The 13575-nt window shown below is 43.2% G+C and overlaps 1 protein-coding gene across 1 annotated transcript; it reads left to right on the top strand.

Moving 5' to 3' along the window:
• Nucleotides 1-5087: 5087 nt before the first annotated feature.
• LOC138877400 (uncharacterized) lies at nt 5088-5840 on the top strand. The gene is made up of 2 exons (XM_070157008.1): nt 5088-5528; nt 5709-5840. Exons 1-2 carry the CDS (start codon nt 5088-5090, stop codon nt 5838-5840), a joined length of 573 nt encoding a protein of 190 aa, XP_070013109.1.
• Nucleotides 5841-13575: the final 7735 nt, after the last annotated feature.

Below are 13575 nucleotides of genomic sequence, written 5' to 3'. Positions count from 1 at the left end.
CCTCAACTAGAGTGGAGAGGGACTCCTAGTCATTCTACCAGCAGGGTTATCTCTTATACGAAGTCTCGGTGTATTGTCGAGAAGGGGTGTCTAGCTTATTTGGCTAACATCCGCGATTCTAGTACGGAGGTTCCACTCATGGATTCTGTACCAATTGTCCGAGAGTTTCCAGAGGTATTTCCTATAAACTTGATGGGTATGCCACCGAACAGGGATATTGATTTCTGTATTCACTTAGTTTCGGGCATTTAACCCATTTCTATTCCTCCATATCGTATGGCCCTGCCAGAGTTGAAAGAATTGAAAGAGTAGTTGCAAGATTTGTTTGATAAGGGCTTCATTAGACCTAGCATCTTACCCTTCGGTGCGCTCGTGTTATTTTTGAAGAAAAAAGATGGGTCAATGAGGATGTATATATACAATTGGCAGTTGAATAAGGTCACTATCAAGAACAATTATCTATTACCGAGGATTAATAACTTATTTGATCAGCTTCAGGGTGCCAAGGTGTTTTCAAAGATCGACTTGAGGTCTGGCTCCCATCAGTTGAGGATTAGGGCATCCAATGACCCCAAGATAGCTTTTTGCACTCGATATGGGCATTACAAGTTTTTAATGATGTCATTTGGCTTGACAAATACTCTAGCAGCATTTATGGATTTGAAGAACTGGGTGTTCAAGCCTTATCTGGGTTCGTTTGTAATTGTGTTCATTGAAGATATCGTGATATACTCCCGTAGCCGAGAGGGGCACGAGCAGCATCTTTGGATCGTACTTCAGACTCTTAGAGATAACCAGTTATATGCTAAGTTTTGAAAGTGTGAGTTTTGGTTGGACTCAATAGCCTTTTTGGGGACATTGTATCGGCATAGGGTATTCAGGTGGATCCTAAGAAGATTGAGGATGTTTAGAATTGGTGTAGGCCTACTTCAGCCACAAAGATCCATAGTTTCTTGGGATTGGCAGGTTATTACCGTCGATTTGTGGAGGGGTTTTCATCTATAGCAGCTCTATTGACAAAATTTGACCCAAAAGGGTACCCTGTTCAGATGGTCAGACGAATGTGAGGCATATTTTCCAAAGCTCAAGATAGCTTTGACTATGGCGTCGATGTTGGTATTGCCACCAAATTCAGGATCTTATACGATATATTATGATGCATCTCATATTACCCTGCACGTAGTATTGATGCAGGGTGGCAAGGTTATTGCATATGCTTCGAGGCAGCTGAAGGTTCACGAGAAGAATTACCTCGTTCATAATCTAGAGCTGGTAGCCATTGTTCATGCGATAATGATTTGGAGGTACTATCTTTATAGCATACCGTGTGAGGTATTCACGGATGATCGTCGTTTGCAGTATCTGTTCAAGTTGAATGAACTCAATTTGAGGCAGAGGAGGTGTTTTGAGCAATTGAAAGACTATGATATCGCCATCTAGTATCATATCCAGAAGGCCCATGTGGTGGTCAATGCTTTGAGTAGGAAGTCAGCTAGTATGGGCAGCCTTGTACATTCCAGTCGGTGAGAGACCGCTTGCATTATTCAGTCCTTGACCAGTCAATTCATGAGGTTGGATGTTTCCGAGATTAGCCATGTTCTAGCTTGTACAGTCGCTCGATCTTATTTGTTAGAGCGTATTAGAGATAGAAAGTATGATGACCCTCATTTGTTTGTCCTTAGAGACATATTGCGGCACGGTGATGCCAAGCAGGTTACTGTTTTAGATGATGGAGTTTTGAGGATGCAGGGTCGTGTTTGTGTGCCTAATATGGATGGACTTTGTGAGTTGATTCTTAAGGAAGCCCACAATTCCCGGTATTCTATTCATTCGGGGCCCGCCAAGATGTATCAGGACTTGCGGCAGCATTATTGGTGGGGAAGAATGAAGAAAGATATAGTTGCATATGTGTATCGATGTCTAAATTGTCAGTAGGTAAAGTGTGAGCATCAAAAACGCGGTGGTTTGCTTCTAGTGTTAGAGATTCCTGAGTGGGAGTGGGAGCATATCACTATGTATTTCGTTGTTGGACTCTCATGGACTTAGAAGAAGTTTGATGCAGTTTATAGAACAATGTCACTTCTAGTTTTCTTTGTCATGCGATTTTGTTCTCTCAGTGCTAATCGAACTCTTCTACTCTTGTTCTTTTGCAGATGGAGAGAACACATACCACATCTTCAGATGAGCACCAGCCAGAGCACCAGTGGTAGATCCTTCGAGGGGCAGAGGACGAGGTCGAGGTAGGGATAGGGTTCAGCCTAGAGCTCGAGCATCAGCACCAGTGGTGGAGCCTCAGGTAGAGTTTGATGAGAAGGTTCCAACCCAGACCGTTCCAGCAGGACCAGTTCAGGTCCCAGAGGGGTTCATTGTCACCCTAGTGCTAGGGAATTCTTTGGTCAGTTTGGTGGGCTTGATGGAGAGTGTAGCCCAGACTGGCAGTTTTCCCATGGCACCAGCCATCTCTCAAGTTGGAGGAGGAGCACAGACTCCTTCTACTCGCACCCGGAGTAGGTGGCTCCCAAGTATGAGACTCCAGCAGCTCTACTAGTTAGAGTAGTTTAGCCAGCTATTGTGGCACAGGCCAGTAATGGATATGATATGGCCCTCGAAGGTTTATTGAGATTTTACAAGTTAACAAAACTCTTTCTAGTTCACTAAAGTGGTGTACCTTCTATGGATCCCCAAGATTATCTTGAATGCTGCCATGAGGTGATGCAGAACATGGGGATAGTGGAGACCAATGGGGTCGACATTGATGTGTTTCATATGACTTGTTCTGCCAAGAGATGGTAGAATGACTTTGTATTGACTAGACCAGCTGGGTCTCCTGCTTTTACTTCTGACCAGTTCTCTCAGATATTTCTTGAGAAGTTCCTTCATGTCACCCTGAAAGAGGACTATTGCAGGCAGTTCGAGCGTCTCCAGTAGGGCAGATGACCGTCACTCAATACAAGACCCATTTTGTGGATTTATACAATCATGTTATTCTTCTTCTTCCCACCAAGAGAGAGAGAGGGTCAGGAGGTTTATTGAGGGACTTACTCAGCCTATAAAATTGAAGATGGCTAAGGAGACAGTGAGTGAGATTTCTTTTCAGACGGTTACCAATATTGTCAGGCGAGTCGAGATGGTTTTAGCTTAGGGGTCTGACAAGAGGCCGCGTCACTCCGGTGGATTCAGTGGGGCCTCATCTGGAGGCTAAGGTACTTTTGGTAGAGGTCATCCTCCCAAGCCGTTTCATTCAGCACTCCAGGCATCCCATGGTGCTTTAGGTGGTCATGGTCTTCATATGTACTATTCTGATCAGCTATCCTACAGTGCACCACCAACTCCTATTAGTGCACCTCCGCTCTAGAGTTTTTAGGGTGGTTACTCGGGCCAGCAGGGTCAGTTCCAGGTTCATCAGTCACAGCAGACAAGGTCCTGTTATACTTGTGGTGATCCAAGGCACATTTCTAGATTTTGCCGTCATGGCTCGACCAGTTCTCAACATCAAGGTTCTCGTGACATAGTCACGGCACCAGGTGCTTCACCGTTCGCTTAGCCAACTAAAGGTAGGGGTCAGGCAACCAAAGGTAGTGGTAAGGCCATTAGAGGTATAGGTCAAGCTCCTAGAGGTGGAGGCCAACCATCTAGGGCCCGTCTTAGAGATGCAATCCAGTATTGTGAGGCCCAGCCCCGATGTTAAGTGTTTCTAGCCAGGCCTGAGGCTATGTTTTTTGACGTCGTCATCACAGGCACGATTTTAGTTTGCATTAGAGATACTTTAGTTCTATTTGATCTAGGTTCTATTTATTCGTATGTGTCCTCCTATTTTGCTTCATATATGGTTGTGCCCCATGATTCTTTGAGTACCCCCGTGTATGTGTCCACACCCGTGGGAGATGCTACTGTACTAGAGCACATTTATCGTTCGTGTGTGGTTACCATTGGGATTCTTGAGACTAGTATGGACCTTTTGCTTCTGGATATGGTAGACTTTGATGTTATATTGGGTATGGATTGGTTCGAGGCACTCAGCCCATTTCTATTCTGCCATATCGTATGGACCCGCTAAAGTTTAAAGAATTGAAAAAGTAGTTAAAAGATTTGCTTAATAATGGCTTCATTAGACCTAGTGTTTCACCCTATGGTGCGCCTGAGTTATTTGTGAAGAAGAAAAATGGGTCAATGAGGATGTGTATAGACTATCGACAGTCAAACAAGGTCACTATCAAGAACAAGTATCCATTGCCAAGGATTGATGACTTATTTGATCAACTTCATGGTGCTAAGGTGTTTTCAAAGATCAATTTGAGGTCTAGCTACAATCAGTTGAGGATTCGGGCATCCGATGTCCCCAAGACAACTTTTCGGACTCGATATGGGAATTACGAGTTTCTAGAGATGTCATTTGGCCTGACAAATGCTCTAGCAGCATTTATAGATTTGAAGAATCAGGTGTTCAAGCCTTATCTGGATCCCTTTATGATTGTGTTCACAGATGATATCTTGATTTACTCCCGTAGCCAATAGGGGCATGATCAACAACTTCAGATCGTACTTCAAACTCTGGAAGACAACCAGTTATATGCTATGTTTTCATCATGCAAGTTTTGGGTGGACTCAGTCGCCTTCTTGGTGCACGTTGTATCACTATAGGGTATTCAGGTAGTTCCTAAGAAGATTGAGGTCGTTCAAAATTGGCCTAGGCCTAGTTCAGCCATAGAGATCCGTAATTTCTTGGGATTGGCGGGTTATTAGCATCGATTTGTGGAGGGGTTATCATCTATAGCGGCCCCGCTAACCAGGTTGACCTAAAAGGGTACCCCATTTAGATGGTTAGACGAGTGTGAGGCAAGTTTTCAAAAGCTCAAGATAGCTTTGATTACGGTGTCGGTGTCGGTGTTGCCCCCAGATTCAGGATCTTATCGATATATTGCAATGCATCTCATATTGGTCTAGGTGTAATACTAATGGAAGGTGGAAATTTTATTGCATATGCTTCACGGCAGCTAAAGGTTCACGAGAAGAATTACCCCGCTCATGATCTTGAGCTGGCAACCATTGTTCATGCGATGAAGATTTAGAGGCACTATCTTTATGGCATGCCGTGTGAGGTATTTACAGATCATCGTAGTTTGCAGTATTTTTTCAAACAGAAGGAACTCAATTTGAGGCAAAGGACGTGTTTGGAGCTATTGAAAGACTTTGATATCACCATCTTATATCATCTCGGGAAGGCCAATGTGGTGGTTGATGCTTTGAGTATGAAGTCACCTAGTATGGGTAGCTTTGCAAACATTCCAGTCGGTGAGAGACCGCTTGCATTCGATGTTCAAGCCTTGGCCAATCAATTCATGAGGTTGGATGTTTCTGAGCCCGACCATGTTCTAGCTTGTACAGTCGCTCGGTCTTCTTCGTTAGAGCATATCAGATATCGGCAGTATGACGACCCTCATTTGCTTGTCGTTAGGGATATATTGCGGCACGGTGGTGCTGAGCAGGTTACTGTTGGAGATGATGGAGTTTTGAGGATGCAAAGTCATGTTTGTGTGCCTAATGTGGATGGACTTCGTGAGTTGATTCTTGAGGAGGCCCACATTACCCGATATTCTATTCATCCGGGCGTCGCTAAGATGTATCAAGACTTGCGATAGTATCATTGGTAGAGGAGAATGAAGAAATATATAGTTACATATGTGTCTCGTTGTCTAAAATGTCAGCAGGTAAAGTGTGAGCATCAGAGATCCGGTGGTTTGCTTCAGAAGTTACAGATTCCTGAGTGGAAGTGGGAGCATATCACTATGGATTTCGTTGTTGGACTCCCACAGACTTGGAAGAAGCTCAATGCAGTTTAAGTCATTGTAGACAGGCTGACCAAGTCAGTGCATTTCATTCATATGGCAGTTACCTATTCTACAGAGCGATTGGCAGAGATTTATATCTGTGAGATCGTTTGTCTTCACGATGTGCTCATGTCTATCATTTCTGATCGAGGTACGCAGTTCACCTTGCATTTCTGGAGGGTAGTGCAGCATGAGTTCGGCACACAGATTTAGTTGAGCACAATATCTCATCCTCAAAAGGACAGGCAGTCCGATCGTACTATTCAAATATTAGAAGATATGCTCCGCGCTTGTGTTATAGACTTCGGAGGTTCGTGGGATTAGATTTTGCTACTAGCGGAGTTTGCCTACAATAATAATTGTCAGTCGAGTATTCAGATGGCTCCCTATGAGGCATTATATGGTAGGCAATGTCGGTCGGATGGTTAGAGCAAGGGAAGGCTCGGTTGTTGCATACAGATTTAGTACATGATGCCTTGGATAAGGTCAAGATTATTCAGGATCGACTTTGCACAGCTCAATCTAGGCAGAAGAGTTATGTCGAACGCAGAGTCCGTGAAGTTGCACTCAAGGTCAGAGAGAGAGTATTGCTCCGGGTGTCACCCATGAAGGGTTTAATGAGGTTTGGAAAGAAAGGCAAGTTGAGCCCTAGGTATATCGGGCCTTTTGAGATTGTTGAGCGAGTGGGAGAGGTGGCCTTTAGACTTCCATTGCCACCTGTATTATCAGCAGTTCATCAGGTGTTCCATGTGTGCATGCTCGGGAAGTATGAAGGCAATCTATTCCACGTGTTAGACTTTAGTACTATCCAGTTGGACAAGGATTTGACCTACGAGGAGGAGCAGGCAGCTATTCTAGACCGGTAGGTTCTCCTGTTGAGATCGAAGAGTTATCCTTCAGTTCGGGTGTAGTGGAGAGGTCAGCCTGTTGAGGAATCTACTTGGGAGTCTGAGCCCGATATGCAAAGTAGATATCACCACCTTTTCACCAGCTCATATACTTTTTTATGTACGTTCGAGGACGAACGATTATTTTAGAGGTGGAGAATGTGATGACCTTATAGGTCATCTTATCATTTTGAACCAAACTCTATGTTTTGAATCCTTTATAACCTTATTCTAGCCTTCCTCGATTTGCGTGCACATTTCGGGAAGGCTTATATGCTAACAACTAATAAAAATAAGATTTTTTGCCTTAAAAGTTAATTTTAGTTGGCTTCGGTCAACATTTTGAGTAAACAGATCCGAAACCATGTTTTGACGGTCCCAGTGGGTCCGTAAATATGGGACCTAGGGGTATGCTTGGAATCAAATTCCGAAGTCCCTAGCTCGAGTTATGAATTTTTGTTGAAAATTAAAAGTATGAAAATATAATGGTTTTAAAGAATTGATTGTGTTTGACCTTGTTGATATCGGATCTGTATTTTTGTTCCGGAGCCCGATACTAGTCCAATATAATATTTATAACTTATCTATGAAATTTGGTGAGAAACAGAATTGGTTTGACGTGATTCGGATGTCCGGTTGAGAAATTAGAAGTTTCAAAGTATTCTCGAAAATTTCATTCAATTTGGTGCTAAATTCTTAGTTCTAGGTGATATTTGGCGATTTGATCGTGCGAGCAAGTTCATATGGTGTCTTAAGACTTGTGTGCATGTTTGGTTTGGAGCCCCGAGGGCTCGGGTGAGTTTTGGATAGTCTTCGGAGTGGTTTTGGACTTAGGATCACAGCTGGTGCCAGCTTCATCTAGTGCTGGACTGCAAACTTTGCAAATGCGAGGTATGGCTCGCAAATGTGAGCCTCGCTTTTTCGAAGGACACTTCACATTAGTGAGCGTCGGTTGGGGCTGGTATTCTTGCATTTGCGAGATTTCTATCGCATTTGCAATGGTTTCATGTTCGCAATTAGGAACAAGTTGTTCGCATTTGCGAAGGCAGTAGAGATGCGAGGAGTTCGCATTTGCGGTACTTTTCTTGCATTTGAGGGCTTCGCAAATGTCGCATTTGCTACGCCTGCAGCTGTGTAAAATGGACTAAAACGGGATTTTTCTCCCATTCTTCAAATTTTCAAAACCTAAAATACAAGAGGAGATTTTTCCAAGAACTTTTCTTCCCCAAATCATAGGGAAGTGATTCTAAACTAGTTTCTTTCAATCTTTCACTACATTTTTCAGGATTTTAACCTAAAATCTAAGGTTTCATGGTGGAATTGGAGATTTTTGGGTAGAAACTAGGGATTTCGAAATTTGGGAATTTAGACCTCAAATTGAGGTTGGATTCCAAAACCCATAATATATCCGGGCTAGGGATGAATGGGTAATCGGGTTTTGGTCCAAATTTTGGGTTTGGACCAAGAAAGCTCGGGTGTTGACTTTGTCAAAAATGACCTAAATTGAACCCTTTCAATCATGGGTAGTTCCTAAGGCTTAAATTTAATCATTTGGTTGGTAATTTGCTAGATTCTATTTGTCTAGAGGCTTGTGTGAAGGGAAAAGTGATGGTTGAGCATTGAGTTGGACGTTGGAGCGAGGTAAGTGTCGTGGTTAACCTTAGCTTGAGGGATTAGGTCTTAGTTGCCTATTTGGTATGTGTTTGAATGTTGAGTATTGCGTATAGGTGAGGCAACGGGTACCTATGCATTGTTGTCAAGTTATAGCATGCGAGTGGGTCCTATTCTTGTGGTTGTTGCTTTCCTTAATCATATTATCCATGTTTAGACTAGCTCCTTGTTATGTTGAGCACTCTTATCATGTTTACAAACCTTGGTATTGAACGAATATTGACTCAAAGTTGAGGTTGATATTATGGAACCAAATGTTGAAATAAGACTTGTTATTGTCATTTCTATATCCCTATCATTATTGTTCCTTGTTTTGATGAGGGAGAATGTTAAAGCACGAAGGGTGATGTTGTGCCATGTTTTGTGAGTAATAATGCACGAAGGGTGATGTCGTGCCAGATTGTGAGTATTAATGCACGAAGGTCGATGTCGTGCCATGTAATGAGAGAGGTAATGCACAAAGGGTGATGTCGTGCCATTTCTATTATTTCATATGATGAGGTTGAGAGTAAAAGCATGAAGGGTGATGTCGTGTAGTTTCCTTTATCACTTTTATTTGTTCTGTCTATTTAAGGCATATTGATTGGTCAAGTATTTATTACTACTTTGATTCCTTATATTGTGATCCCCTCAGCATGTCCCCTCCCAATATTTCTTGTCTTGTTTCTTTTATTACTATTATTTATATATGTATGGTTAAACTACACAGGTTGTTTGTGGGTATCTTGTCTTAGCCTCGTCACTACTTCGCTGAAGTTGGGCTCGGCACTTACCAGTACATGGGGTCGGTTGTACTTATACTGCACTCTACACTTCATGTGTAGATTTTGGTATCGGTCCAAGCTAATCTTGAGACTACTGATGTTCGATCAATGTTGAGAGGTGCTTGCGATCGAGAGAGCAAAAGCAATGAGTATGCTCGGTGCAAATCATGGAGGGAAACCCTTGAAGAGATTCATGTTAGGGGCTTCGATCTCTCGGAAGAGATAGTGCAGGCCAAGGCAGATGAATACGACACCAAATTCCTCTTATTTGATGTCGAAAATAGTGGAGAAGAGGCTGATGGGACCATAGTCCCCGAGGGAAAAATAGACTAGGATTTTTCTTTTTGATTCTTTGTACAGTGTTCTCAAAGAAATTTGCAAATGGAGTTTTTTGTACTTTTTTCGCGTATGCGTACAAAAGAAAAACCTTCGGTTTCATCTTTCATGCATTTCCCTCTACTTGTGTATGTCTTCTTTTGTTTTGAATTCATATTTTTCTCGATGATTAGCCAGGTGAACTGGACTTCGAGTAATGACCCTTGGGTATATAATTCGTCTTGTGGGCTTTATTAGGCTATCCCGTGGGCTCTTACGCGTAAGGTCGGTACGACCTTCGATATAAGCTAGCGACAGCTGATCTTATGTGTTTGCCCTTAGGCGTATTTAGTTAATTGTTTTGGGCTCAGTCTTCGAGCCAGATTTCGACTCGAGCTCATTGACTCTTAAGTTTTTGAATTTTAAGCTGGCCCTTACGCTCTTACACGTTGGGCCGGCATGACCTCTAATTTAGAGCTGGCGATAGTGGCTCTTACGTATTGGGTCGGTACAACCTTTATTATGGGTTGGCGGCAGTGGCTCTTATGCATAGGGTTAGTATGACCTGTTAGTGTAGGCTGGCGATAGTGGCTCTTGCGCATTGGGTCGGTATGACCTCTTAGTGTAGGCTTTATTTTTCCTAGTTAAAGACTTCTTGAAGTTTTTGTATTCGCCCGACTCTTCGACGGCTCTATATGAACCTCGATTGTGAGCCGTTATGTAGCGATAAATGAGCACCTTGGGAGGTTTCACTCGATGGCTGAATTGTTTCGAAGCCTATTATTTGGAGCTGATATGATCGAAGCTCTTTTTTCTTATGATGAGGGTAGCTTGATTAACCGGTTCTTTTCGAAGTTTTTTCGAAGTAATTAAAGGCCTATGATTTTATAATGATGGTCAGGCGTCCTCGAGTCGCATTAGTTTGGCTGGTACAGCCTTGTGACCGTAGTCATTATGTTTGGTCGGAGCCTTTCAGTCCCCGAGTGAAGTAGTTTCGGCGTCTATATCAAGGGTATGCCTTTTTAGGGGTCTTATAAGTTCAGATATATATCCTTAACTTTAAGATCGGGATCATACCTTTTGTAAGGTCTTACAAATTTTAACATGCCTTGCTTGAGGTCTTATTGATAAGTTACTTGGTACAAATATGGTTTATGCCTTGCTTGAGGTCTTACAGATAAGTTACTTGGTACAAGTATGGTTCATGCCTTGCTTGAGGTCTTAAGGTTTTGGTGTTGCCTCATAGGGGACTTACATTTTCTATTATTTCCATATGGAGGGCTTTCGGACTAGAGGTTGCCAGCTTGGGGCCTTACGGCCATGAGTTTTTGATGCTCGATGGGATGATAATCGACGACAGTCCCCGAGACGTCGAAAGTTTTTTGGCTCTGGAGCCATTCTTTGTAAACTTGGTGTTGCCTCTTTGAGGGCTTACGAGTTTGAAGTTTCCGACCGAGAGGTTGTATGGCTTTGAGTTTTTTGACGTCAGTCCCCGAGTGTTCAGGAAATTTCTGGCTCTGGAGCCGTTTCTTGTAAAAAATATCAAACTTCTTTGAAGCGTAAAGCCTTTTGATGGAAGAGGAAATATTCTTTGATTACTTGGCACAAGTAGACATGTTTTTTCCATCAGGGGCTCAATTATGCTATGCAGACATGGTTCATTTGACCATTTGGCCTAATACATTATTTTCCTACTGAGACCCTTTTTCGGCTCATCTTGACTTCTTCAAGAAGGTGATTTTCTGGAGGGATGCCCCCCAGTGTTTGAGGTTGACTAAAAAGAAGCCTTGAAAAGTTGTGAAGTTTTCCTTAGATAGCATATAGATGTTGCCTCGTTAAAAACCTTGTCGGTAAAACCCGATCGAAGGGAAAGAGTGCAACGTATGCTTTGAAACCTTAAGGTCTTCAAGCTAGAGGGCGCTTCGACTATTTTGATCGGACATCTGCGCAAAGGTTAGTATAAGATGTAAATAAAAAGGGAGATGTTCATACCTTAGTGGCGACGGTGCTTCTAGCCTTGATATGCCTTCAATGTATTCTTAGTGGATGCAACACGGTCCTTTGCTTGTTTTATTTGGGTATATTCGAGAATGTGTCTCGTTAGTGATATTTCATTGTTCGCTTATCCTGTGGATCCTTTGATGTCAAAGGCGTCGATGTCGGTGCTACGTCGTGCACTGTGAACATCTCTCTTGCTGCGTGTTGTTCTCCGTACACGGTTTTTACTCCGTCCTTTGTCGAAAACTTCATCATTTGATGAAGGGTTGATGGTATTGCCCTCATGCAGTGTATCCATGGCCTTCCAAACAAGGCATTGTACCTCATGTTTCCTTCGATGACATGTAATTCTACATTGTGGGTCGTGCCAGCCACGTTGACCGGGAGGGTGATTTCCCCTTTCGTTGTTTCGCTCACCATGTTGATTCCGTTGAGGACTCGGGAGGCGGGAACGATCTGGTCGAGTAGTCTGAGCTGCTCCATGACCCTTGACCTGATAATATTGGTTGAGCTACCTGGATCCACAAGTACACATTTAATTTGAAAAGTATTTACAAGAAAAGAAATTACCAATGTGTCATTATGAGGCTGATACATGGTCTCGATGTCCTCGTTGCTGAATGTGAGAGTGTCCTCGGGTATGTAACCTCGAGTTCGCTTTTCCTTGGTAATGGATATTTTTGTTCTTCTGATAGTGGGTTCCTGTGGGATGTTGACTCCCCCGACAATCATGTGGATGACATGTTGCGGCTCGTCCGCTTTATTTTTTCCTATTCGCCTATTTTCCAGGAACTGATTTTTGGCTCGGTCGCTAAGGAACACTCGAAGGTGCCCTCTGCTGAGTAGCCAGGCTATTTCTTCTCAGAGCTGTCTGCAATCCTCGGTCCTATGACCGTGTGTGCTATGAAATTCGCACAATCAGTTGGGGTTCCTCTGTGACGGATCTGATAGTACAGGTCTTGTCCACCTAGTGTCTCTGATTTTACTCATGGCAGATACGATGTCTAAGACGTCAATGTTGAAGTTGTATTCCGACAGTCAGGGTGCCTCCGTCGGTCCTGTGTGCCTATTGAATTAGACTCTACTCACGAGTCCCCGAGGGTTCTGACCTTGGTCTGTCCTTCAATCATTTCAGGGTATGTTACACTTTGGGGCATTTCTCCTATCTTCGGTGTATGGTTGGTACATTTCCTTGTTTGGCTTTGGCTCCTTTTCCATGAGTCTGCTTGGATATACCGAGCCCGAGGGCCTTCCCAGTTGGTCGTCCTCAACCCTAATCTTCGATTGATACTAGTTGTGGACATCCGACCAAGTCACGGCGGGGATATTCAACCAAATTCTGCTTCAGCTGCTTTGAAGCCACTGAGCTTCATTCGTTCAAAACTTGGGTGAAGGCATGTACTAACCAGTCATCAGAGACTGGTGGTAATTCCATTCTCTCCATTTTAAAATGAGATACAAACTCTCGCAGCATCTCATTTTCCCATTGTTTGATTTTGAAGACGTCAAATTTCCTTGTAGCCACCTTTATGGCATTGGCATGTGCCTTTATAAAAGAATCTTCCATCATGGCAAATGAGTCTATTGAATTCAGAGCTAGGTTATGATACCACATCATGGCCCCTTTTGAAAGTGTTTCTCCGAACTTCTTCAACAAGACAAATTCGATCTTATCGTCCTTTAGGTCATTTTTCTTTACGGCACAAGTGTAAGTTGTGATGTGCTCACTAGGATCTGAGGTTCCATTGTAGTTCAGTAGATCGGGCATTTTGAATTTCTTCGGGATGGGCTTTGGAGAGGCATCTGATGGGAATGGTTTTTGTACTAATTTCTTTGAATCAACACCCTTCTGGATCGAGAGTGCGCCCGGGATCTGGTCGACCCTCGAGTTGTAGGTCTCTGCCTTTTTGTCATTGGCTTCTATCATTTTTTCACCCGATTCAATCTTCTTTGTGAGGTCCTCGAGCATCTTCATGATATCAGGGTCGGCTGTTGACCCGTTGTTACTCGATCTTTCCAGTACCTGCTCGGCTCGAGGAGTCGTTTCCGGTGTTGTTGTGCTTGGAGTTTTTTTATGGCTTTGCAGTTGAGTAATCGCCAGCTATTGTGCCT

The sequence above is a fragment of the Nicotiana sylvestris genome, chromosome 9, assembly GCF_000393655.2.
Source record: "Nicotiana sylvestris chromosome 9, ASM39365v2, whole genome shotgun sequence".
Classification (NCBI taxonomy): Eukaryota; Viridiplantae; Streptophyta; class Magnoliopsida; order Solanales; family Solanaceae; genus Nicotiana; species Nicotiana sylvestris.
The sequence above is the reverse complement of the archived record's forward strand: the minus strand, read 5'-3'. Positions and strand labels throughout refer to the sequence as shown.